The sequence below is a fragment of the Drosophila mauritiana genome, chromosome 2L (genome assembly GCF_004382145.1).
Source record: "Drosophila mauritiana strain mau12 chromosome 2L, ASM438214v1, whole genome shotgun sequence".
In the NCBI taxonomy this organism is placed as follows: domain Eukaryota; kingdom Metazoa; phylum Arthropoda; class Insecta; order Diptera; family Drosophilidae; genus Drosophila; species Drosophila mauritiana.
Genome location: NC_046667.1, coordinates 7,187,328 through 7,214,120, shown reverse-complemented (window position 1 = coordinate 7,214,120; position 26,793 = coordinate 7,187,328). Strand labels below are relative to the sequence as shown.

General features: G+C 42.0%; 1 protein-coding gene across 1 annotated transcript; it reads right to left on the bottom strand.

Moving 5' to 3' along the window:
* Positions 1-11,251: 11,251 nt before the first annotated feature.
* Positions 11,252-22,891, bottom strand: LOC117145063 (protein Wnt-2). The gene is made up of 4 exons (XM_033310581.1): positions 21,580-22,891; positions 13,635-13,858; positions 12,098-12,612; positions 11,252-11,977 (listed from the first exon to the last, which is right to left on the bottom strand). The coding sequence occupies exons 1-4, from the start codon at positions 21,639-21,641 to the stop codon at positions 11,516-11,518; spliced, it is 1,263 nt and encodes a 420-aa protein (XP_033166472.1). The 5' UTR covers positions 21,642-22,891; the 3' UTR covers positions 11,252-11,515.
* Between the last annotated feature and the right edge of the window lie 3,902 nt (positions 22,892-26,793).

Here is a 26,793-nt window from a genome sequence, read left to right as displayed (position 1 = left end):
TGCATTCGTCATCCAACAAGTTGCAGCAACAGTTGGCCGAAAAACCCGACGAGGGAAAAAAGCCGGAGGCCGTGGAATTTGCAGATGCATTCCCATTGGAGGCTGGAGGGGAAAGACATAACATTTGGCCAAAGCTGCCGCTGACTTTGATTTGCTGCTGTCATGTGGCCGTCGTGTGATATATGTGCTGCACTGGCATCCTGGCAACTTCATTTTGTTTGCCGTCTGGCGAACGGAGTGCATCCAATCCACATCCAACCCCCTGGCTTCCACTGCGCATGTCCGCGATTACCCGACAAAATGAACGCCCTGTGTGGGTGGAGCCAAATCGGAATGAACTAGGGCCGGAGCTTTGGGAGCTTTCTGCTTTGGGGATTCACCGGGGGTAGCTTTAAGCTTGCGGCACAGGATGCAACACAGCGTTGCCAGATGGTATCGTAAGTCAAAGTAAATGAAATTGGAATACAATTGTTAGTTGTTTACCGTACGATCAGGACAACCGTTATGTGCTTCTAGACCGACCGAACAAATAAACACAAGAACGTAGTGGTGCAGTTGACGGTTTAATTGAAACTGAGCAATAGTAATTTCACAATGACTTCTTAAGCTATAATTGAGCGTTGCCAGATCAAAACATATAAAGCTTATTTAAATTATAACGTAATTTCAACACTTCCTCTTAAGCTATATATATGTGATGTAAAACGAAAATTAATTTAATCCAAGCAACTTAGCAAAAATCTGTTGCTTTTGCTTACACAAGCCTTTCGTTAGTACATCTGCAACATTTTTATCAGTGGGTACATATTCAAGAATTATTTCATTACATTCTACTTTTTCACGAACAAAATGATACTTAATATCTATGTGCTTAGTGCGTTTATGGTGTACTGGATTCTTCGCAATATGATGAGAACTTATGTTGTCGCCACATATGGTTATTGGTCCATCTAATGACCATCCAATCTCTAAAAGCAAACGGCGAAGATACACCGCTTCTTTTGCAGCCGTGGATAAAGCAACGTACTCTGCTTCTGTGCTGCTCATGGCGACGACGCTCTGCTTAGCTGAAGTCCATGAAAACGCACTGCCTCCAAGGAAGAATGCATACCCACTGTATGATTTTCGATCTGATAGGTCGTTTGCCCAATCTGCGTCGGCGAAGCCCTTTACCTGTTCGCCGGACTTGCTGTATGTGATTTTGAGATCAACCGTGGCTGAAAGGTATCTCAAAACATGTTTCGCTGCAGTCTCGTCTTCACTGTGTGGATCAGTATTTCTTTGCGACAGTTTGCTCACTGTATGCAAAATGTCTGGTCGGCTCAAGACTGCTAAATACATAAGGGAACCGATTAATGATTGAAATTGTGTTATATTTACCTTGACACAATTCTCATTTCTACAACCCATCTTATAACCAGGGTCTAGCGGCGTAGCTGCGGGACGACAATTTTGCATGCCATATTCATCCAATAGGTTTATGATGAACTGCTTCTGGCATAGCGAAATCGACCCTCTTGTACTTTCTCGTTGGATTTCCATGCCAAGGAAATAATTTAGTTGGCCGCCATCATGTATGTCGAATTTATTTGCGATCTTCCTCTTAATCGCGCTGATTTCGTTCTCGTCGTAGCTGATGATGATTAGATCGTCGACATATACTGCAATGTAGCTGTGTTGTAGCTGTTGCTGCTTTGCGTACAGGCACGCCTCATTTTTGCTGCGCTTGAAACCAATGCTCTTTAAAACTTCGTCCAATGTGTCATTCCAGACACGCCCAGACTGTTTAAGTCCGTAGATCGCCTTTTGAAGCTTTAGTACTTTGTTTGGATGCTTCTCATCAATGAAGTTTTGTGGTTGCCTCATATACACTTCTTCTTGAAGTCTGCCGTTTAAATATGCGTTTGATATGTCAACCTGGTGCATGCATAGCTGTTTTTCTGCTGCTATAGCGAATAGCATTCTGATGGTTTCGTAGCGGATTACTGGAGAAAACGTTTCCGAATAGTTGACGCCCATCTTTTGCCCACAACCTTGAGCAACAAGTCTTGATTTAAACTTTTGTATATTTCCCTCTTTATCCTTTTTGACGCGAAAGACCCACTTGGATCCTATGGCCTTCTGTCCTGGAGGTAAATCACACAATGTCCATGTGTTATTTGAAATGAGAGCATCATATTCTTTCTGCATTGACGTCTTCCAGTCTTGGGCATGCTCGCCCCGTAAAGCGTCTCCAACGCACTGTGGCGTCTCAATGTTTTCAATGTAATTGAGGCTGTTGTATTGTTTTCTGGGTCTACCGGACTTACCACTGCGAATAATTTTTGGTCTGCCGGGTCCACGTCTAGGTGCGTTGCTTTCTTGCTCTTGTACGTCTGGTACGATCTCCTCCTCAGTGAGAATTTGCTTTTCATCGCTTGCGCTTACAAACTCCTCCTCCTCTTCACCGGAGTCATAGCTGTCATAAGAATTACTGCTCTGCTCGACCACCATGGGCATAGCCGGCCGCTGCTGCTCTGGTACTTGGATGATTGACTCAAGGTGAATGATGTTTGTAGCGAAGTCATTATTTTGTTCCGAAATAGTGCATTTTTCAGATTCAGTGTTATCAAACTCACCCTCTACAAATTTGACATCACGACGTGCAACAATAATACGTTTTTCCCGATCGTATAAACGGTAAGCTTTAGCTGTTGAAGAGTATCCTACAAATATATACTCTTTTCCTTTTGCCTGGAACCTGCTTTTTCTTGTCTTATCCAGTGCAAACGCGCGAGATCCGAACACTCGCAAATGTTTAACGGATGGCTTCCTATTTTGCCATATTTCGAAGGGTGTAGCGCCCATGAGTGCTTTGGAAGGACACCTGTTACGCAAATATGAAGCTGTGGACACGGCCTCGGCCCACAAAAACTCCTCTAATTTCGCATGAATCAGCATACTTTTGGCCATCTCGACGATCGTTCGATTAGCGCGTTCCGCGACGCCGTTTTGTTGTGGTGTATACGGAACCGTTAATTGCCTTTTTATGCCGCAGGTGTTCAAATACTCTGTAAACTGCCAGTTTACATATTCTGTCCCGTTGTCACTTCGCAAAGCTTTTATTTTCTTGCCCGTTTGGCACTCGACATATGATTTGAACAATTTGAATTTATCAAACACTTCGTTCTTCGCATGCATAAAATATATAAATATTTTCCTTGAATAGTCGTCTATGAACGTGACGAAATACTTGTTGCCGCCTAAAGAACTAACATTCACTGGCCCGCACACGTCACTGTCAACTAGTTCCAGTACACTTTGCGTAGCTCTCTCGCTATTCTGTGGGAATGGCAATACGTGTATTTTTGCCATATTGCATGTGTCGCAATTAATATTCACCGACATATTTTTAACGTCCATGCCAATTACTACCTCTTTTTCCTTGATTTCTTTTAAACATTGAAAATTTAAATGACCAAACCGATTGTGCCATGTTGCCATGCGAGAAGAATCATTCAACAAATGAACCGCACCGTTTTTAGAGCTACTTGTAAATAAATACAAATTGTCTTCTTGCATTGCTCTCATCATCACTTCACCTTGTTTGTTTTTTATCACCGCCGCCTTTTTATCAAAAGTAGTTATGTTTTCGTACTCCGCGGACTTGCTCACTGATAAAAAATTCATATGCAATGATGGAACGTAAATTACATCTCGTAATTCAATGTTTACATTTTGTGATTTAAGCATAACAGTCCCGATGCCGCTCGATTTCACGAACTTATCAGCTGCTAGCATAATCGATGTTTCCTTATTAATGAAAGATGTAAACAATCCCTTGTCACAACACATATGCGACGTGGCACCACTATCAATACACCATATGTTTTTCCTTTGAGTGGTAGCACTAATATGCATCAAGCAGTTTGATTTCTCCTTGCTTTCCCCTAGTTTTTTATGCCTCTCTTTGTTCGGGCATTCTCGTGCTCGGTGACCGAATTTCTCGCAAATGTAGCATTTGCCCTTGAAACTATGTTTTTCAAGGTTATTTTCTTCGCGTTGTTTTTGCTTTGCAGTTCCATGTAATTTTGTATGTACATACACGGCTTGGACAGAACCTTCGCGATCGTCCCTCTCTTGCTTGCGCGCTCCTTCTTCCAGAAGCTTCACTTTTACCGTTTCGAACGTCGGCAGCGTGTCGCGTGTTTCGATCGCTACAACGAAATTTTCCCACGAATTTGGTAAACTGGATAACAACATGATGCTTTTTAATTCATCATTAATTGTTATGTCCATCTCAGCTAATTTGTTGACTGTTTCAGCAAATTTATTGACATATTGAACAACGTTATCCCCTTCAAGCATTCTCAGCCTTGATAGTTTTTGATATAACTGCACTTTTCTGATCGGGCCACCTGGCAAATGTACATCACACAATTTTTTTCATGCGTCTGCTGCTGTTGTGCATGCCTTTATATGCATTAACTGCGTTGCTTTTAAATTTAAAAACAAACTTGCCAGGGCCTTTTGATCGAGCATATTCCATCTTTCGGAATCTTCAGAGCCATCTTCTGGCTTTACATATTGGCCACAAACGACTTTCCATAGATCTGCTGTTATAAGCACACTACGCATTAAAATGCTCCATACGTCGTAATTGTCGTCGCCTAATTTTTCTATTTGAATTGACACACTCATTTTGTCGAATTACGCAAATTAGTTTTTATTTATTTCGAGTTTCAACCGGACGCGTGTTAGTCCATTTAATTACTTTGAATTATTCAAACCGAAAACTTAGCTTGCTTAAGGCCCATAACCAACTGTTAGTTGTTTACCGTACGATCAGGACAACCGTTATGTGCTTCTAGACCGACCGAACAAATAAACACAAGAACGTAGTGGTGCAGTTGACGGTTTAATTGAAACTGAGCAATAGTAATTTCACAATGACTTCTTAAGCTATAATTGAGCGTTGCCAGATCAAAACATATAAAGCTTATTTAAATTATAACGTAATTTCAACAACAATACCTAATGATTTAAGATTTGTAATTTGAATTGACAATATTTAGCTGATAGTGTTTGAAATACTGAAATTAACTTTACTTATGCTAAAGAACAAATACATACCATTTAAGGTATCTTTTGGTCGTATTGCCTTTAATCATCCCATAAATTCTTATTCCTTGATTTTTTAGCATTGAGCACGCGCACGGCTTATGAAAATTATGAAAGATTTACATTAATAATTCTTACAAAAGCCACACATAAATAGCCGACTGTGCAATCTACAGAGATCTTCCACCCCAACTGCATGCCCCTTCTGCACACGGAGGAGACGCAAAAAAAAAAAGAAATGTAAAACACAATAACCATTTTTATTAAGCGACAATCAGCGCGCGCTGCGCGAAGTCCAGCTCAGTGAATCCCCAACTCCAGCTTGAAGTCCAGATCCCCAGGCTCCTCATCCTGCAGTTCCATCTTTAAACACCCAACTCCAGGGTCCAGTTTGCACGGTGAGAAATAAGATGAATTTTAAACCAATATTTCAGTGATCTTGGCCCTAAATTGGGAAATGATAATTATGTATTATTCAGGATCTAACTCTTGTCTTTCCTTTAAGTTTGCCATATTCCTATTATCCATTCAGCATAGCTCAAAAGATTTTACTCTGGATTTCTCTCAGTGCATTGAGTAAGTTGTTGAAGTCGGGGTCCGGCTTGAGGTCCACTTCCAGATCGGGACTCTGGACTGGGGACTGCCCGCTGCGCATGCGTGCGGGGCTCTTGCATGCAAATGGAATCACTTTATTAAACAGCTTACATAATTCATGTGCTGCACATTTAATTTAAGGTCATCAGGCCCGGGCAATGGGCATCATGGGGTCCGCACATCCCGGGCATAATGAAAAAGACTGTGTAATAATTTTTAAATGTTTGTAAAAATAGGTGTAGACAAGTTGAAATTTATTATGGCGACGTCGAAGGAAATGTGGGCAGGAGTTCCGCGGAGTGGGGCACGATGGTTAAGAGGAGCGGACGGAAGTATTTTGGGTTAGTTGTTATTGGCAACGGCGGGGTAATTAATTTTATTATAGGTTTTAAGCGAATTTATGTTTGCATAACGGGTGAGAGGAAATGGAAGAAATAATTTTGTAAAATTATTTTAATGAGGTTTATGAAATTGTGGTATAGAGTTTGAATAATGAAAGAACTATTGTTATAAAAATTAAACACATTGCCTATAAGACCAAAAATATTTTCTGATTTAATCATTTCACAGATATATAATCTTTGACGAATGTGGTTTCGCTAAAAAACGAAAACTAAAAACAAAATATGTTTTTTCCAAGGCATAACTTTTGAATTGCATCGATGTAAATCAAGTGAGGGAGACAGGAACTGGAATGAAAAAGTAAGAAAGACGGGCAGAGACCCACCTGGCTTGACTACCCACCATGACTGCATTAAAAATCAACTTAATTTCACTGCCCATGGGGTCAGTTTTATGGAAACACAAAGACCAAGATCAACACAAACACGGCAACCGGCAAGCAAGCGACCAGCAACATTCAACATCCAACATGCAGCAGGGGCAACAATAACCGAGAGCAACGATGAAAAAATGATGAAGACCTCCAAAGTGGCAAAACACGAAATGGCAACAAAAATCATATTTTCACAGGCGCTTGGCGTTTGCGCAGAACTTCGCACTTGATCGGCCGATGGGATGTGGATATGGATGTGCATGTGGATGTGGACGTGGATGTGGGGCTATATGGTACGGATCTCCGCCGAGAGACCCAAAAACATACGCAATTATGTGTTTTTTATTAACTCCGAGATGTGGGGCCTTCGGGGGGAGAGCTCACTCCAAGTCCAGTTCAGTTGAGTCCATCGCCATTAGGGGGGTCCACTCGTACGGTCCACACACGCACTCTCTATATAATTTTAACACATGCTGCGTTTTGGGCCTTTCGCTTCTCAGCCTTTCAGTCTTTCTTCTGCTCCTCCTCCCTTTGTTTTCCCCATTTTTTTTATTTTTTTTTTTGGCACTGCAACATTTCCCTCTTGGCTTCAAGGCTTAATAACTTTATTTAGCTTAGATGGAGATGGTGGGGATGCACGATGAAGATGGCGATCGTGAGCCGTGTGTGGCTTAAGCCCAAGAGTTGTGGCACGAACGGATCGAGATTTGGCTTTCGTTTTGGTATTAATTAGCGCGGTAGTCCTTTGTGGTGTGGAGCCCAGAAAACGGACACAATGGCCCACCACAAAGGTTGGCCAAAAGGCTCAACTTTGGTGTTGCATTATTTAGACATCAGAACTTTGATTGATGATTCTTCTGCCATTTGTGCTGTATTGCCAGGGTGTTAATGCCTAACTAATAGCATTATGAATTGTAAAAACACTAAAATTGATTGCATTTTTATGGATGCATGCTTATAATCTACCAAGGAAGTTTTTAAAAATATTTATTGCAAATTTAATAACTTCATCGAATGTTGCATTTTATGTCTCTTCATTTCCACAGGTTCTTATCATATTATACAAAATAACTTTCATCTTTCATAACTAAGATAGGTTATTGATCTCAAACTGTTATTTATATTTCCCCAGTATAAGTCTCTTAAACTTAAAATTTCATTTCAAATCGTACCCCTTACATCATTTTTCACATTACAAGTCAAATTAGCAGGGCGCAAAACCACACAAAATCCTACGCCACATGGAACAATTAAACAATTCATTTATCTTAATTTGTCTGCAATTTCGTTGGATCACCTTGGTGCCCAGCTATCCAGCCATCCAGCTATCCAGCTGCCCTGCTGCCATGAGGCCGGAAAAAAATTTGAAATTAATTGCTGCCAGAGACTTTCGCTTCGTTTCGTTTTGGTTCCGCCGCCTGCCATTTCTGCTGTGTCATAATCTTCACACCCGAAAAAAGGATTCACGATCGCAGACAGATCGTTCGGGGTGATGATCTTTTTCCGCATCTCCGCCTCCGGCTCCTTTTTGTGGACCGATTGGAGGTTGTAATCTTTAAATAATTTAAGCCAATTCGCCGTAAACCGTTAAGGGTCGGAGCAGGCCGGGTCGGGGCGTTGCCCATCCATCTGCGATCCTCCCGATCCGATCTGTGTTAATATTTGCTCACGATCATCGGCTTTTAAGGATCTGCGGCGGCATCGAAGGAAGTGGGGAAAAACCCTAATTACCACATTAAGGTGTCAAAATGATGAGCATCATCTGCTTTGTCTGCCGTTTCTTTGCCGGCAACAATGTGGCAAATTTAATGAATATGTCAAGTAGTCAGCGCTCCATAGTGTCCAGTGATAAATCTGCCTTAACGTCTTAGAACGAACGTTGGGAACCCAGTCGCAATTGACAGCAGAGTCCAGAGACTCAGAGGCAGACCATGGATCTTATGTGGTAATCTGTGGAGAGTCTACGGGTTTGCTTATGGAGCGTGTCTGATTACCAGATGGTCATATTTTGTCTTTGAGCCTGGGAACTTTCCGAAGGAAGCCGCTTTTAACATTGGAGCAGAGTTTTGGTTAGGACGATATAGTTTAAAATAACAATATTTAGAAACAAATTTAAATTTGTATGGTTTCTAGTTTTCAGCAGCTTTTGCTTTTCTATGCTACATGATAGTCCTGAAATTTTCTTTTTTATACAGACTTATACTTTCCCATTTTCCATGGTCAGAATGACCACTTTCGGAGTCAACGTCAGGAGTTGACCAAACTCAAAGAGGGTTTTTGTGGAAGATCGACCCTTTTTTGCGTTACCCTTTTCCCTTCCCTTTTTTGCCACATTCTTTTACGCTTGCCTTCTTCTCTGCCCATTCTTCGGGTTGTCTTTTGGGACTTCTTGGGCAGGTCTCGTCTCCAGGTCCAGGTTGCAGGTTCTCCAGGTTGCAGGTTCCAGGTTCCAGGTCCATCGGTCGGTCGTTCGTTCCATTTTAATAACATTAATTAAGGTGTTGCCTTCGTTGGTGTTCTTCACGCCTTTCCTTACAAATTACGCAGGAATTTCATGTTTCAGGTTTTGTTTCTGTAGTTTTTCGATGCTGTTTGCTGTTGTTGCTGTTATTTGGAGCCCGGGACAGGCGTTCAAGCGGTCTTAATAGTTGTTCTTCTTTATTGTTGTAGCGCCCCGACTGCCGTTGTTTGTTGTTGCTTCTCCTTTCGAGAGCTCTGCTGGCCAAGAACTGCAATTTGGCTAAAATGGTTCCTGCTGCTTGATCATTGAGGATCGATATGTACACCTTCGAATTAAGCCATTAGTTGGTGTCTATATGGGCACATTTATATATCGCCTATATATCAGATTGATATGGGGCGCCATTTTAGGCGCCACTTGAAAGAAAATAGCCGCTATTACAGTATTAAACTACAGATAGAGAAAATAATTTAAACTTCGTTGCATGTTACCAAGCGCGTATATAAACTAAATATTACTGAATACTTAAAAAGACATTGTTTTAGGAGATTTCTGATATATTGCCAGCTGAATAGCCATTAAATTAATTGTTAGTTTTTGTAGATAAAATATTAATCACATGGCCAAGCGACAAATTTCTTTCTCTGTGTAAGGACGAAATAAAATTTTAATTTTATTAACATAGCTGAATGAATGGCCCTCTTCAACCACGGCAGCCAAGGTCAGTTGGAGGTCAATGGCACTCTAGAGAAAAAGAACGTAGCAGGAGTGAGATTGAGGTAGCGCCAGCCGCGTGTTTAGTTTGTTAGATGGATGACTAATAAGCGTCGCCACAATTAATTGAAATCCACTGATACGCATCTGCCGAATGGCTTCAGATACAAGCAAATCTCATTAACGCGCCCAAGATAAAGCCACTGGAATCTGGAAAAACAACGCGAGGCGGAGGAGAAGAGATGCGATACCAAGGCACATATATCTCGGCGTACATTTTGTTCAGTCAAGTGAACCAAAGCCAGAGCAGCGGCCAAGAAGATTCCAATCCCAATCCGAATCCAATCTGGAGCCCAATCCCGTATCCACATCGCCGAGGCTTTATAAATGCATGGAGATACAGTTTTCGTCTTTTGTTTCTTCTTTTTTTCAGTTTTTTTTTTTTTTTTTGGAAGTCAAGCGGTTTGCATTTGTACGATAAATAAAATGAATGCGATTGTTAATTAGTTGTTGCTTTTGGAGAGCTGCTGCCGCTGATGTTGCTGGGATTGGGAGTATCTTATCGCTGGCATGGGCTTGTCTCCTCGGCAGCCCCAAAATAATAAACCAAATAAGAGAGCCCCCAATCAGCTCCAAGTAGGCAAATGGATCGGAATTCGGATCAGTCTGGTGCTTTGGATAATTCCCTGGGCTCCTTACTTCGAAGTCTTGAAGATTTGTTCGAACAGAGAATTTATTCCTAATTAATTTGGTTTATTTAGTATTACTTTCTAAAATATAATACTAAAGGAGAGATTCTGTGCATGATCAACTTATGATCGAATAAATTCAACCCACAAATTATATCAGTTAAACACACAAATCGTTTTAACTCATTCATCACCAACTTTGGACCATCCAATCTGAAATTCCAATGAATTTCGTTTTGCTGATAGCAACCTTTAAAATGCATATTTGCTTGCTTCTGTTTCTCATAATAAAACAATATGATATTCATTTAATTACATGCATTTAGCGAAATCGATTTGATTTCCTAATTTATGCACCCAAAGATAGATGGCGCTCCATCGATCCGTCTGTGAATGGTAATTTATGCACAATGGGCAAATCAATTTTCATTCTGTTAAAAATGCGTTTTGCATTTATTCCGTTGTCATCGAACTTTTGTTTGCTGTTTAGGCAAATTTCTATAGATTTTTATCTCGTGTCGACAACAATAAAATTGTGTTAATTTATGGGAAAGTCAACGGAATGACTATGCCCAAAAGATAGATAGATACACTTGAATGAAACTGGGAACTCGTTTTCGCTGCCCGTCTGTTCAATCGATTTGTGTGTTGTTGTGTTGTCTTCATTAATTTACGTTTAATCATTTATGCAGATTTCAATCAATGGGCGAATCGTTTTGAAATACATTTCCGTTTAGCATATCATTTTGTTGTAGACAATCTGGTTACTTAAAATTCAATTTGTTTGCAATTAATTGGTTGACAAGCGGATGGAGTTGTAATCCAGAATGGGCTGAGACTTGTCCCCTATAAGTAACAACACTATTTTTAAATATATTTTACTCGCCATTATCTAAAAATAAAAACTAGTTGTCTGGCTTAGTTTTTCTTTCATTTTTATTGCGACTATTTACAAGGCTTACATGAGCTGCATATGAATGATATAACGTAGGCATGTTTATGTGGTTTTTATTTCGTATTTACAACTAGCTAAAAGATTAGAGATACTCGTGTTTACTTGTTAGTTAATACTTAAAACGTTTTCTCTGTAAGTGTGTGTTTTCTATCACGCGAAATGGAAAGCTTTCAAAATTCTATTCCTGACTAAACCGAAGAAAGTAATACATGTAATGAAGGACACTCTCAGAGGCAGGTGTTGACCGCCCGGTGCTCCAGGCACTTTTCGCAGGTCACCTCGCAGCACCACTTGAAGACGCACTTGCAGTTGGTTTGCTCCTCCACAATCCGGCGAGTGTGTCCTCGATTGCAGCACAAGCGATCGCACCGATCCGATCCGGAACTGGTCACATTGCACTCCCTGCCCTGAGTTCCCAGTGCTCCCGTCTTGGAGTTGGGTGTGCAAAAGTCGGGGGATTCATCTGCGAAGACCAACTGGTACTTGTTCGCCGGCCTCGCGTGCGGACTCTCCGGCATGAAGCTGTTCCCGTCGTTGCGCAACGTCACCTTCCTGGCACTGTCGTACCGGTCTCGCAGTCGTCCTGCCACTTCCCGGAACGGAGGCATCTTCAGCCAGCAGGTCTTTACCGTGCAGGAGCCGGAGAGCCCGTGACACTTGCACTCCAGCCGCATGGCATCGCGAATGGCCTGAAAGGATGCCAGGATTCAGGATGCATTTGTTACTAATAATAATTATATAACTTATATTTAACTAAGATGATTGGAATGGTGGCTAGCGTTAGTGGCTAATATTTTGGCATTACTTACCAATCGACCTGCGTTATTGTTGTGGAACTTAACCAGCGTGCCCAGATCACTGCGTCTTTGCCTTTGCTTGGCGTCGAGGAAAACGCGCGAGTGACGAAGGCCAAAGTTCACGTTGTCACTGCAACCGCCCCACTCCCACTGCCCCTCGGGAAACTTAATGTTGTCCCAGAACTTGTGGCGCCCCCGCCTTCCGCCGGGCCTGCGATTCCGCCCGCCTCTATGCTCCACCGGAGCTATATCGGTCATGGTGCTGGCGTTGTTCATGCGACTCAGCCGCTGACTGGGATGTTGATCCTGCAGCGGCATTTGTTGCCGCAGCATCGCCGCCTGTTGCTGCCGCTCCAGTGCCGCCTCAGCGGTGGCCGCCGTCACCATCTGGGGCTGTCCGCCGTTTCTGCGCATGTGCGCCTTGTCGCAGGAGCACTCCACCAGCTGACCCATTGTGCAGGCCTTCGTCACGGCGTAGGTCACTCCAGCGGCTGTGATCGCGTTCACGAAACCCGTCTCTCGGGAATCTGGAAAATAGGAATCGGTCTATTTAGGTACTTAAAGGATACATTTTAGCTACATTTTTTTTTAAATTTGAATTTACATTTTTCCTCAAAGAAAATTAAGTGCTAGCGTGCTCAATCAATCGTCAATCATTGGCGTTGTCAGCGCGTGTCGCCTGATTGATTTTAATTTGCCAGCCTGGGCGACAAAATGATTTATTGCTCGTTCGACTGGCGATCACCAATCAGCGATCGCTGCTCTATGCAAATCACAAATCGCAAATCGCAAGTGGTGTTGGCAGTCACGTTTAATGAAAGCGAAATCGCAATCGAAATCCGAATCGCAATTGTAATCGCCGGGATTTTAATTTGCATACGCTTGTAATGCGCTCGAAGTTGAAGTGCTGGTTCTTTTTTGCACCGCGACAGGTGATATGTCATGAGCCACCCTAAAATGGAGTGTTACATGAGGGCCCTGTTCGCGAATATTTTATTTTTTTTTCAGTTTCGCTGACAGGTTGACAGGGCGAGGCTTTAATCCGACCAGCGGAGAATTTCGGTGGTTACGCCCGTGGAATTTATGGCACATACCCACCGTTTGGTATGTGTTTTGTTTGCGCATTGTTGTCATTAAGTGCGGCGATCGAGGATCAGGAGAGCGGTATCCATCCCATCCCATCCAGTCCTCCTCCTTTTCGTTTTTTGCCGTGCAATAATTTATTAAAATTGACAGCTTTGTAGGCTCATTTCAGGCGCTATTCATCAGCGCGGGTCGCTGCATTTTTATTATGCAACTTGATGGATGGTGCGGTCTGCAAGGCCTTGTCCATGACAACCCGAAAAAAAGTACAATAAAGTCAAAGTCGGGGCGTGCAACGATGAGTTGTAATTAGGCAGCTAACCGGCGATGGCAACTCCACCTGGTTTCCCCCACCGAGGTTGACTCACCCGGAGTGTTGACAGCCCATTGCCCGTTGGCAGTGCATAATAAACTATATCCCCCCCTGCACCGAAACTAGTTTCCTTCGACTATGAAAAGTACTTACCGCGCATTAAGATTTTCCTCATGCTCTTGCGCAGAACAGTGCAGTTCCACCGGCGGTTGCGGAATTGAAACTCGCATTCGCGGAAGCCCAGGTTGATGCCATTGATGATGATCTCTTTGAGCAGGGCCGAATCGTGCCGACAGATTTCGGCCAACTTGCCGCGCAGACGACGTGTCTTTTTGCACATTAGATTTGGATCGAGAAGGATGTTGGTGCCCTCCGCCCTGAAAAAATTAAAGGAAACATAAACATAAATAAGTAATACTTTCTTCATCAGCTTTAGGTTAAATTGATTACCGAAAGATGTTTCATTCTAATTTCAAAGTATTGCCTTTTAGTCTTCTGCTCTGACTAATCCCTTTCAGAGACCCATTTCACGTAGTTCCCACCTAGGGCGCACCCAAATTCGATTATCTATGACCAACTTTTTGTTTTCCCTGAAGGGTTTGCCCCGAAGCCTTTTATCAGACCAAGCACTTTGTCATCGATAATCTGCACGTAGCTCACATTTTGAGGTTCGCTGAGGCTTGGCAGTGATTTCTTGTATTTTTAGACTGACTCAGTTGAGTATTCCCCTCAATTTTATGGCTCTGAAAATGGCAATCGCGATTTGCTGGCAGCAATAGATGATGGACAAATCAATCAATCGATGCTTGAGGGCTGAGCAAAACTAACAGCAGAAGGCCCTATAAAGCGCTTTATTTACCCTGGAATCTCAAACCGGACCGAGAGCATAAACCATCTGAAACACTTGCCACACAAATGGAAATCGGCGCAAAGTTCAGGAACACAGGCAAAGTAAATTTCACGCGAATGTGCAATGTGAAAAAAGCGAAGAGCCGAGCGATTGAGCTATTAAAAAGTCATAAATCTGAAACGGAAAAACATAAATCAGCGCCAAAAGGCGAGCACTAGTGCCCGCAGAAACAATTTCCAGTGGCCGCTTCTGAATGCTGACACATACCCGAGAAGTCGATCTCGAAATGAATATATATACTTTACTATACGTATACACACACGGCTATATATCGATGTGTGCTCACTGCACCCACATTGTTGGGTAATTATTAATTTTCCACCTAAATTAAATTTTAACGCCGCAGAACCAGCCGGCAAATGGCATTCAAAATGAAAACGAAAATTGCATCTATTGGAAAAATTGGCTAAATATTGGTGGCAGCATGTATGTGTGAACGTTTTATTGATTGACTTCTGCCTACGCATCGGCTTTATGATAATAAACATTCGATGAGGACCTCTTTATCGTCGCCATTACGTATACGCAGCATTTGACGGCGAAAAAAATACGTAGAAAAACCGCGCTAAAATTGAGTTCATCTTTTTGGAAGTATGTGTTTTTCCCTCTTCTGCAGTTGAGGCATTCTGAGCAAATAAGCGCAGACAAATTTCGGCTAAGCAGTACAAATAAATAAATAAAACTATTTTTAATGAACTTGTGTGCGGCATGGTTTACGCATTGGATGGCGCCAGACTCATAAGTGTAGTGGCTTAGCCGACAAATACGCCAATTACCGGATGATATGTGGATCTGATTTGTTGTCTCAGATATATATTACTAGTTTTACTATACTTTTGCGAAACGTGGCAGTGCTTTAAAGCACTTTCCGGGTGGTATTGTGTAGCATTAAATCAGAAATTTCGTTACAAAAATTGCAATTTTAATTTAGTTTTTTATCACAATAATTTTGTATAAAATAATTTGCTGACTTCAATGATCCTTAACAAATTCCAATTACAGAAAAATTCCCCGCACTCCCGCATATCAGATAACCCAGTTCTGGTGGCCCCAATTTTCTCGGAGCAAGTAGATAAACCACTTGAACCGCTTCAGATTCCCATTATCGATGCCCACCTGGGTTGCTTTTGCCACCTGGCTGTTGCTGCAGTGCAGCTCCCTGTGGCAATGCCACAAAAAGTGAACACACACTTCCCAAACACTCGACGAGATTATGACAACTTAATAGCTACAAAATGAAAAAAATCCGAATAACAAATAGAGCAGACACACGCACGCACAAGTACTTAACGAAAATATTAACTCCAAAGGCAACAAAAACAATCACAACCGCCTATCGACCGCCAAAAACAAACTTCAAATGATAGACGCGCTGGTAAACAAAGTAGAAACAATTGAAGTTCAAATCACAATGATCATCTTCATCTTCGATCGAGATGTTGCTGTTGGGAATCTAGATGTTGCTGCTGCTACTCTAAATGTTGCTGCTTTGATGATGATGACGTCTTGGCTGCGTTGCGTTGATGACTGGAGAGATCTAAAGAACTCAAACACCTTTCAACCACACAAGTTGCCACCACCACCGAACACAAATAGCAACTCGAAACATAGCAACTCAACACAAAAAAAGGAGATTTTTGTTAAGCGGAAAATAGCCGCACAGAGAGTGGAGCAACCGATCGTTCGACACTTTTTGGTTTTTGAAGTTGAACTGAAGTTTACTTGCCAGCGAAGTCGGCAGCGAAGTTGTCGGCGAACATGAAAAGGAGCCAGCACAACTTCAGGTCTCTCAGGTCCCTCCACCGATCCGATCCGATCCCTCTGCCCATGTCCATTCCCATTCCCATCCATCCCATTCCCCACAAGATACCATACCATCGCATCCAGTAAAGCAACACTTGGAAACGTATCTTTATTTTGCGCCCAGTATCTGTGTGCGTTTGTTTGCCTGGTATGGGTGTCGTTATAGGCCTCAATGGACTTTCAGTGATTCCTTTCCCTCTCTTTTCTTTTGTATCTGCCTTTCTCTCTCCTTGCCTGCTGTGGCATTGATCAAAGTGCCCGGTTTGGTTTTGAACTCCCAAACAGACAAGTGGTTGAAATTTCCCATACTAACCCATACCCCGTGCACTTGCAGTTACTATGAACGAGGGGACAAAAGTTGCCCCACTATTCGGGACTGTCCTGGAATGCAGGAACTTTAATTCAAGTATATCAATACTCTTGAATACCATTTTTCCAGGATATTGACGGATACTATAAAGCACAGTTTGCTTTACTTTAGTTCGGTTTCAATGCACAAGTAGCTTAACACTCGACTTCCCTGAAGTAAGAGAAAGAAGTAAGCAAGAAACAAGTGCTATCTTAATATCTCTATGTAAATAAGTAGAATTGTTTGATTGACTCATTTTCGTGAGTCAGGTTGCAGCTATCCCCGACTCTCCCCCCTTTCTCCAGGGTCCGTGCAAACAAATCAACGACTTAAACCACTTGTCAACATGCGAGTGGCAAAGTATTTAAACAAAGCGTTGACAAGTGAATGAATGGCCATTGGATTGGTCGCCTGGCCGGCTCTCTGGATTTTTTTTATTTTCTGGCCTGCTGACTTTTCTGACTGCTCTTGCTGACTGCCTGTGAGCTGGTCCGTTGGATTTTCGCCTTGGCCAAGTGAAGTGCTGTTGCGGCTGGTCAGTTTCATTTACGCGCTCAAATATTTGCCTACAGAATGCCTCAGCGCAAGTGCTGATCTCTTGTGCATACGAATTTCGAGGGAGAAGCGTTTGATGTGGGCGGCAGCATTGACAATCGATTAGGTATCCCCGGAGCCACAGCTACTGGCAAAAAGTCAACAAAATAAATAAGAAACACCGAAAAGGTGCTGACATGCCTGGGAGTTGGCAACCGATCTGATCCGGTGGGTGCGGCATCGTGTGTGGGCGCCGCATGCTGCTTTTTGGCACCTTTTTTTTGGCAAGGAGTATAGGAGTAAGGGTATGAATACACTGATGTTTGTCATTTGACAATTAGCATATTAACACGTTTTCTTGGCACCCGACATATCCTCTAATTCGTTCTAAGAGATTAACATCTTATTTATCACTGATTTGCATAGGAATCTTAAGCTTGAGTGAATAAAATCATTCTAATGCCAAGAACACATTCAAATTCACATTGATATTATTTCTAATATTATTTAAGCACTAAGTTTACCCTTACATATTTTAAACATATTTTTAGTTAGTGCTTATATCCGTAAAGCTAGCCTTTCTTACTGTTTCCCAGACATGTCCATGTCCAATTGGCGCAACAAAAACGCTGGCTAATAATTCAGGCATATTTACTATGAATGTCTTCTGCGTTGCCAGGCAATGTCATTCCTTTAACAAGCCTCCTTCGTTGGTTCCAGTGGGCAGGGCACGACTTCAACTTTAGCCCTAAGTGCCTTAACCTGGCTTAACTCTCTGGGCCAACAAAGGCGACATCAATCTCTGGGCTTGGTGACTTTGAGGTGCGCAAATTGCGACAACGTTTAACTTAATTACGGCTCAAATAGGCGTAGCTGGACCCAGGGAACGATCATCGGCGCACTGACATGGTCATGTTCATGTCAAGGATGTCTAAACTGTGCTTAATCACGATGATTGAGGCTGTGGGAAAGAGGAATTGGGCACCGGCCAATGGACAAAGATTCCATGGAGCTTAGGATGCCAGCGCCATTAGAGATCAAAAAGTATTTTGTTATGAAGTTGAAATTGCAAGGTAAATATAATACTTAATGTGCAGTATGGTCTTTTTTTAATGTAATAAAATTCTGCCAAAACTCCAAAATTTATATATTTCTTGAATCCATTAATCAGCTTCCGTACTTTCTCAAACCGCTGATCCCAGCGCATCATCATCCTTTCGAGCTGACGAGGAGCACATATTCTTGGGCCACTTGGCGCAGAATGCTTGACAGACATCATGGCCAAGCCCTCTACCTGTTCATGGGCCACACCGTCCTCCAACTTGACCCATGTCTGTCCGCGTTCTTCGGTTCGTCATCCAATTTAATTATGATGCATCTGGCAGACAATCCGAAGACAGACACATTCGTCAATGTAACAGGGGGAAAGCGACAAATTAACAAAATAAACAAATGGCATGACTCTTGACTAAGAGATTTGCAGCGATCTAGTGCACGGTAACTAGCTACTTTTGGGGCTTAGGGTTGGGGAAAGAAACTTGAACGTGAAACTTTCTCTAGAGACACGGGCACAGGTATTCTCGTTAATGTCGAGCGAATTGTGTCAGAGACGCTTTTTTGCTGCTCATAATCAACTCATCTGCATTGGATTTTGGCAATTGGCCGACTTTTGTCTGCTCGTTAGTTGAACATAATTATTGCGTTTTTGTTTTGCTTTTTTGTTGGGGGTGCTTGTTGCTGCTGGCTCATGAAGTGTGCCAAATTCGCGGCAGCGATGATCTCGTGGTGCACGGGGCGTATGAGCAATGTTGTTGATGCAACCACCGACTGTGGAGCCAGCACAGCTTGAGACTAAGTGGCCACTGGGCCACTGGCCACCCACCACCCCCTGTTTGCCTTAACCCATTAATGCCGCGCCTGGCATTAATTACCATTTCACATGCTGCGAGAGCCAAAAAAAAAAAAATAGGAAAATAGATGAGGGGCACTGACTGAACGGATTTTCGATGAATGAAAATTTGTGCTGTAAATTGAATGAAAAGCAGGAAGTCGCCGGCAAATGTCAAATGATTTTCCAACGGATATGAGCTCATTTAGGGTTTCTGGGTGGAAAAATCAAACTTCAGCAGATCTCGCCAATTTGCGAGATCTTCATCATCGTCTCGCGCGCTGTTTTTAATTAAATTCCAGACACATCAGCGCTAAATTTCTGCCCGATCAACGGCAATTTGATGTAAGTTTCTCTGTAATTGGCTGCCCCTCTGTTGCCTGGAATTTCCATTCATTTAACGCAACATCTACCCACAATACGAGTACGATCCACATTCGTCTCTGCCCATCATCTCTGGCCCATCGATTATGATCTCAATCGCTCACACAACGACGGTTTGATTTAGTGCACTTCGCCTGCGAATTTCGCAAAATGCACACAAGCAAAATGAGATACGATTTTGTGGGGCTGTAAACCCCCCAAATCGCCTCATTTTCGTTATTTCCGGACCCATTGCCAAATGCAAATTGCGCAGATCCGCACTTGATCGGTTATTGTTAGCCTATCGATCGGTTTTGTGCGCTTAAGTTGCTGATGGATTTGGGGGATTTTATTAAAATTGTATTATTTTTTGAGGCTCTTATATTGGGAATATTGCATGAGTGGAGTTTTATTAGCCACATTTGCTTTGTATTTTGCTTTTGATCTTTTTGATAGTGTGGGGCTTAAGTTTTTTAGATGCATGCAATTGTAAATAGCCCTTTTTCTGGAGTCTAAAATATAATTTGCTAAACTTTAGATGTTTAAGCTTTTAATATAGAACCTTGCAGCTTTGTTCCTGCTTTTTAAATTGGTATTAACCATTTTAGTTGCATAGCTGTCTGCCCCATCGCCCTTGAGCGTCACAGATGAAGCATAGAAAGTGGCACAGAAGAAGGCTTAATTTTTGTTCTCTGTGCAACTTTCGGGTGGTGTCGACATCACATGGACGCACACTCACACTCACAACTCGTTCGACGTTCGACATCAAAAGGCGGCGAAAAGAACTGACAGCGCTGAACTTGAGCTTTAATTATTTAATTAATTTATGGTGAAAAAGGGGCAATTGCATTGGATGCAGCATGGAAGCACCCAGACGCTTTTCACCCCGCCTCCCTTCAATTTCGCAGGTGTCCACCTTCGTTTGCTGACGCGCCCAGTTGCACAGAACTCAAATTAAATAAATGAGAATGAAAAGTACATATATAAGTATATATGTATATAGTGGATATAGCCACGTAATCGTCATGCAGTCTACGCCACGCGACGCCCACGCCGCCCCCTTTTGGCCACCCTGCATCCCTGCCAAATTGAAGCTTTCGACGCCGTTGACAGCCGCAATATTTCTACCTTTTGGCAAATATATATATATGCATATAGATAAAGTATAGGAGGAGGAGACCTCTTGGGACAAATTCATTGATGCCACTTTGCTGGCAAATATTTTGGCAAAGTGCATAACTTGTGTGTTAGAAGGAAGCCCCTGCCGGCCCGTCACCATTTTTCTTTCTATTTGATGTCTGTCCTCCGCGGTTTGTTTATTTATTTATTCATCTCGTTGGACGCCTTTTCGCCTGTAATTTCGCGCATAAATTGCTTCAAGTGTCATTTGGCTTTTTGGCTTCATCCGCCTCTACACATTTTGCTATTTATTTTGGCCACAAAAACTAAGAGGGAGAGTAGAAAAGTTGCCATGTAATTAAATCTAAATCAAACGTCACATTTTGAAGGTCCGCCGAGTCGGTCGCCACGCTCGATTGGCTCTGATTTGGACTTGCATTTGCATTTGCATTTGCCTTTGCATTTCGAACGCATTTATTTTGGGGCATGCACTTTTTTATTTTCTGTCCCCGCAACCGGAAGCGGTTACGCCAATCTCTATCTCGTAAATTGATGCGATTTGACGTGAACACAGATGCTCTGTGGCCAAAAGGCCTTCTCGAGGGTGGTAATGGGTTTTTTGGCATTGAAACAGAACATAAATTGCATGTTGAGCGACCACCACCAACGGGCCAAATCGAAGCGACTTTGTTAGCCGGTGTGCCTAAGACTAAACTAGATGATTTAAATAAGAGACTTTCTAAAGAATATTCGGTTGGGATTTAGTACAAGCACATAACATCATAATTATATCATTCAAACAGCAAGAAATACTTTGTTTTACATCAATGCATTACCAATTAAGTACTTCACATTCGACTGATAAAAGTAGTAAATAACACAAGTAAGGTGATTAAAATAATTATATTGGTTGTACTATCCTTAATTGCTAATATCTATTATTATCCTTTAATTATTTATAAAAATCGCAAACTTATTATGTTTGTAGCAACTTAATTTATTTAACAGGCTATAAAAAGCGTGAGTGGAAATAATACAAATACATTAAACAATTACATTATTTCCCCACTAATCACTTGTACAGACTTTTAAGTATCTCTGAACGGATAATAGGTATTTAAGTACCACTTACCAGCCGAATCCAGTCATTGGCATTGCGAATATTAAAATTGCAATTACCATGAGCAAACGCATATCGATTGAAGCCGCCAAATGCAGCGGCAACAAACCAAATTTTGGCCCGTTGAGCTGTTTTAATTTACTTTGTTTAGTGAGTGAGTGCTATATATATATATGTATACATATATGTATATATAATGTTTTTGCTGTATTTTTTTTGGCAGGTAGTAAAAGTTAACGCCGTTTTTATTGCGGCCACGATGAGTACACGAGATGCTTATTTGAATACCGTTGACGTGTGCGAATTAATCAAGCGGCTCGAGCTGAGTGGATATTTTTATGTGTGTACTTCATCAGGGGGAAGTTGGCGGTCGGTGGCGGATTCCCGGGCGACATGATCACCGATCTGATCCGAGGTGATCTGGCGGATCTGGCTGATCTTTCCCGATCTTTCACTTTTTTGTTTTCGCTGCTGTCTGCGACTGGGGCTGCGTACGCACACGGAGAAAGCTGCCGGCGTACTGAGCCAAAAGGCCAAAAGGAATATTGGCAAGGAGTTGTCGGCCGGGTTTCGCGATCCAGCGAACGAAACAAACAAAAAGTCCCAGGCCAAAAAGTTGAACAGCGAATCAAAAGCCTGGCCAAGGGTGGAGTCCAACTGGGGAATTGTGTTTTTTATTTTTTTTTTTGGCCCCGCGATATGGGGATTTGGTATATGACGGGATGCAGGACGACCAGGGAGTAGCGTAAAAAATGAAATTAAACGCGCGCTTTAATCAGAATCCCAGGCCGAAGACCCAAGTCGCGCGACTCTGCTTTTGTCCGCACTTTTTATTTTGGTTTTTATATTCGCTATACTCGCTGCCTTTTGGCTGAATCTCTTCTTTTTTGCTCCTCAGTTATGTTTTCGTTAATTTCGATCTCCGCAGAAGTTGTGGCGCATCCTTTGCGCCCGTTTTCCCATGTTCCCAACATCACAAGACGCACACATTCGAGGCGGCGAGTCGAGTCGAGGAGAATTCTTCTCGCGTTCGGAACACTCGCGCTGACCGTTCATATGGATCTGATCTGGCGGATCGCTAGCCGATCATTTCGAGAACGTAAACGCGTAACAACCGTGGGATTTTCCACCTCCTCCGCGCTCGCGAAAAACTCACTCGCGAATTGTAACGAATACCGATCGGGCCCGGACTCTTTGACTGATTCTGCGGATCGGTTGCGGATCGGATCGGATCGTATCCAAACGGAACGGATCGGATCGTATGGGATGGGATCGGATCGGAGAGATCTTGCGACCCCACAAAAAATATAAGTCACTCTATGAATGGACGGCGGTTGTCGGTCGGTTGTCGGATCGTTTCTGATTGTGATACGTCGCCGTCGAAAAGTCTCTTCCCACTTCAGCTGCTCTGCTGACGCTCTGTTTGGAAGCGTGAAAATTTATTTCACTCATGCGCGATCCGAACGCTCAAAATCTGTGGCGTTCTGTTCTGTACCCCCCACGCACAGTGGGCATTTTCGGCTCAAAAGTCGAAAAAATTTGCGAGAGAGCCTACACAATAGCAATAGCACAATACTTATTATGTAAACTACCCTTTTTTTAGAATGCTAACTATATACTATATATAACTATACTTTGTATAGATGGTCACTATTCATGCATTTCTTAGATACATTTTTATGAAGCATGATTAATATAATGGTAGAATGGATAGCCGTATTGAAAAACTAAGCATTCATTAACTCTAAATTTATTGTTTAAGCTTAATAAATAAAAAAGCAGATCCGGCCCACTGTGCAACGTCGCCAGCGCAGTTGACGTCTCAGTTGGCTGCGACGCCACCGCCCGTAGTTTTTGTGTTGATTTTTGAGATATTTTCTAATGTATCTGTAGATTGTGTTGGATGTGCTTTATTTTTTGACGGCGCATTCGGCTTCTACAGTGCTTGCCATTTGTAATCAAACGGAGTGAAAGTGGGGTTATAATTATAAGACAATTGCACGTACCGGTATTTATTTAACTTAAGGGTGCAGATCTAAAAACCAAAGAACTAAAATAAGTTTACATTACTCACTAGATTTGGCAATATTTGGCTTCTTGAGGTGTAACATTTCCATTAAGAATATTACAATATTATATTGTGGTCGCCCACTCTATTGGAAACTGCTTTTCCCACTCACTGTAGCCTCTTTGACTCTGTTACGGTCACCGACTCAGCCCGACATCTTTCCTCTTGATTTCCGTTTCTGTGACACTGCTCTGCTATCCAGTCCGCACCTCTGAACCCTACTCCTCCGGGAACTCATCCCCCTTGAATGGCTCCTCCACCCGCGCTCTGTTTTGGCCGCCGCGAATTGTTTACACGCGACAAACTTGTCATCTTTTTTTTCGTGTACATCTCGGATGATAAAAAAGGTTAGCGACTTGGTCTTTGGCATGCTCTCCGGTTGTTGGGCTAGGCCACGAGCTCAGGTAACAACAAACAGAGTATAAAAAGCAGAAACAATATCAACTGGTGGTCAAAAAAAAAGAGAGGTGGAACACACACATCAATGAGCCTCAAACCAAGTCGCATGATCATAAAAATTGTGCCACTTTTGAACTCCATCACTGTACTAGTCACTCGGAAATCTTGCGTCCAAGCCACCGAGTTTGCATAAGCTCCATCTCCACATCCATCCCCGGACACGTTCGCTTCGTATCTGAGCGGCTAATCATTTTCAAATACCATAAAAACACATCTCACAGAGCTCAGCTGATGGCCAAGAAGCTAAGAGCCATCTAAAACAGAAACGGGAGCAGCAACCAAAAGCCACATCAGTCAACAGTCGGCACAAATCTCTGCTATATGGCCACCTAATCTCGTGCTTCTGATTTAAGATGCTGCTTGCTAATTATGCTGTCTAACTGATTAATTTATATTAATTTTGTATTATGTAAATTTTTAAAATAATTGTTTATACAAAAGTGACTCACATTTTTTTCTTCTAGGCCAAAATGACCACGTATTATTAAAGAGGAAGTCTCTCTTCATACTAGTTTAACTCACTGTCAGAGTCCTCGTTATCTGTACGTTTAACAAAGTAATTTGTTTATTTAATTTTATTTTTCAAAATGTATGTAAGAAGATTTATAAGCATGTACATATGTTTTTCGAAATATTATTGTCTTACCAATCATTTCTGGCCTTTTCTTCCATAACTTCCATAACTGTTCGATCCACCCTATCCCAGTCTTCAGTTTCCAGCTTGATGATCTCGATTTTTCTGGACAGCTCCATAGCTCGGTAGCTCTGCTCAAATATGGGCTAATCGCCATTGGTATTATTGATGTAGCTGCCCCTCACGATGATGCTACAGCTGCTTGGCGCTTTTCTGTTTGTTTATGTATCTCAAACTTATTTTTCTTCGCGCATCCCCAGAATTCGGCAGCTTTTTGTGATTGTTCCTTAATTGTTAGGGGGGAGCTTTGCGGTTATGGTTTATGATACCACCACGTTGTAGTATCGAGCAGGAGCCGAGGAAAGTGAGGAGCAGTGGCGGGTTGTCAGTCTAAAGTTCACAAGTTGTCAAAATGTTTGCGCTAAAGTCTCAGACCCGGAGCATTTAGTGGCTCTGACTCTGTGTTAACACATTACCAGCACTGACGTTCAACTCGAGATGTGTTTTTTTCCCAGTTTGACGGGCTGATTCAACAAATAAACAAAAGGTGAAAATCTCACGGAGAGAAATTATAGCCGAAACTTATTTGAGTTTGTTGCTAATTGCTTCTAGCTTTTAAATGTGAAGGTAAATGTACATAAATCCTAATAAAATATGAATGAAGGGTATCTTATTAATTTAGCTTGGCTTTTAGATTTGAAATCGGATTATTTGATTTTATTGCATTTTTTTCTGTGCACACTTAGGGAACACTTAGCCTCTCTTAATAAAATGCGGAACGAAAGGAAAAGTCCGACATACTTCTACCGCTATGACTAATGGGTGCCAAACGGATGTGAAGTCCTATAAACAAATCCAAACGACAGAGACAAAGGCTTTCCGAGGGACCTGCTCCCCTGGACAACTGCATTTGGCTTCGATCACCACTCAGAATCAACTGTCAAATCGGTGATGTACACCTGATCTGATCCGATCTGATGATCTGGCTGGAAAATCAAAGAGTGGGCGGAAAAGGCGGTGGGCGGAGGGCGCTTGGCCATTGAATTCTCTCGCACTATCAATGGCGATCATTAAAACTTTATGGCCCCCCCGGCAAAAAGAAGCTGCCTCAGCAGCAGACACAATTCTTTTAAGTGCCCTCCGGCGTAATTACTCTCGAGCCCAAAGTCAGCTGAAAAATATGCCACAACAGATCTACAAACATCACTTTGTATATATAGCTCTACCCGATAAGCAAACATTTTCGTGGGGGAGGGCGCTACACGGATTGTTTGGTATTGTTCGGCCGAATGACCGATTCGGGGAATCAGTTCTCTCTAAAACGGCTTTAAAGAGTCCGAAGCGAAGAACAACAAACAAAAACGTCGTGTTATGAGCTATTAACGTAATTGGAAAATGGCATTGGGGGAATTAGAGCGCTCTTTGATGCACTACAATGAAAACTCTGAAGCTACTGAAGACGAGGGTAAATAAACAGAGAACCGAACGAAAAAGGAATTTAATGGGCGGATTTTTAATAAAGCTAAGGGAAGTCTTTTTAATAATAATTGAAAGGTATTCTATAGTTAAATGTCAAATGATAAAATTATATATAACTATCAGTAGCTTGAAAATATGAAATTAGTTAAAAATAAGTATGTTAACCTCTTTCTTTTATCATTGTAGTATTAAGACCAACCCCTTTAAACCGTTGGAATGTAAATTTACAATTATGCAATATTAATTCACTTCAGAATGTTAATTATTTCGCGAGACGTGATAACTAAAAAAATATTAAAAAAAAAGCTCAATCTCTTCCTTTCTCCGTTCTCGTTTTCCTCTCTAACTGGCTCATTTGAGGTATCTGTGTCTGTGTTTTTTGGCTTGTAATTAAAAACGCATAAAATCGGAACAACAAAGTAGCCCCACAACAACAGCAATAACGAGAAACAAACAGAGAAAAATGTTAATACTCTGCCTCGAATTCATTTTTACGCAATGTTCTCTTCATAATTCAATTGTTTTTATTATGTGCGCCGACACACGGCGATCATAAAATTTTATTAATTTAATTGGATTTTTTTCT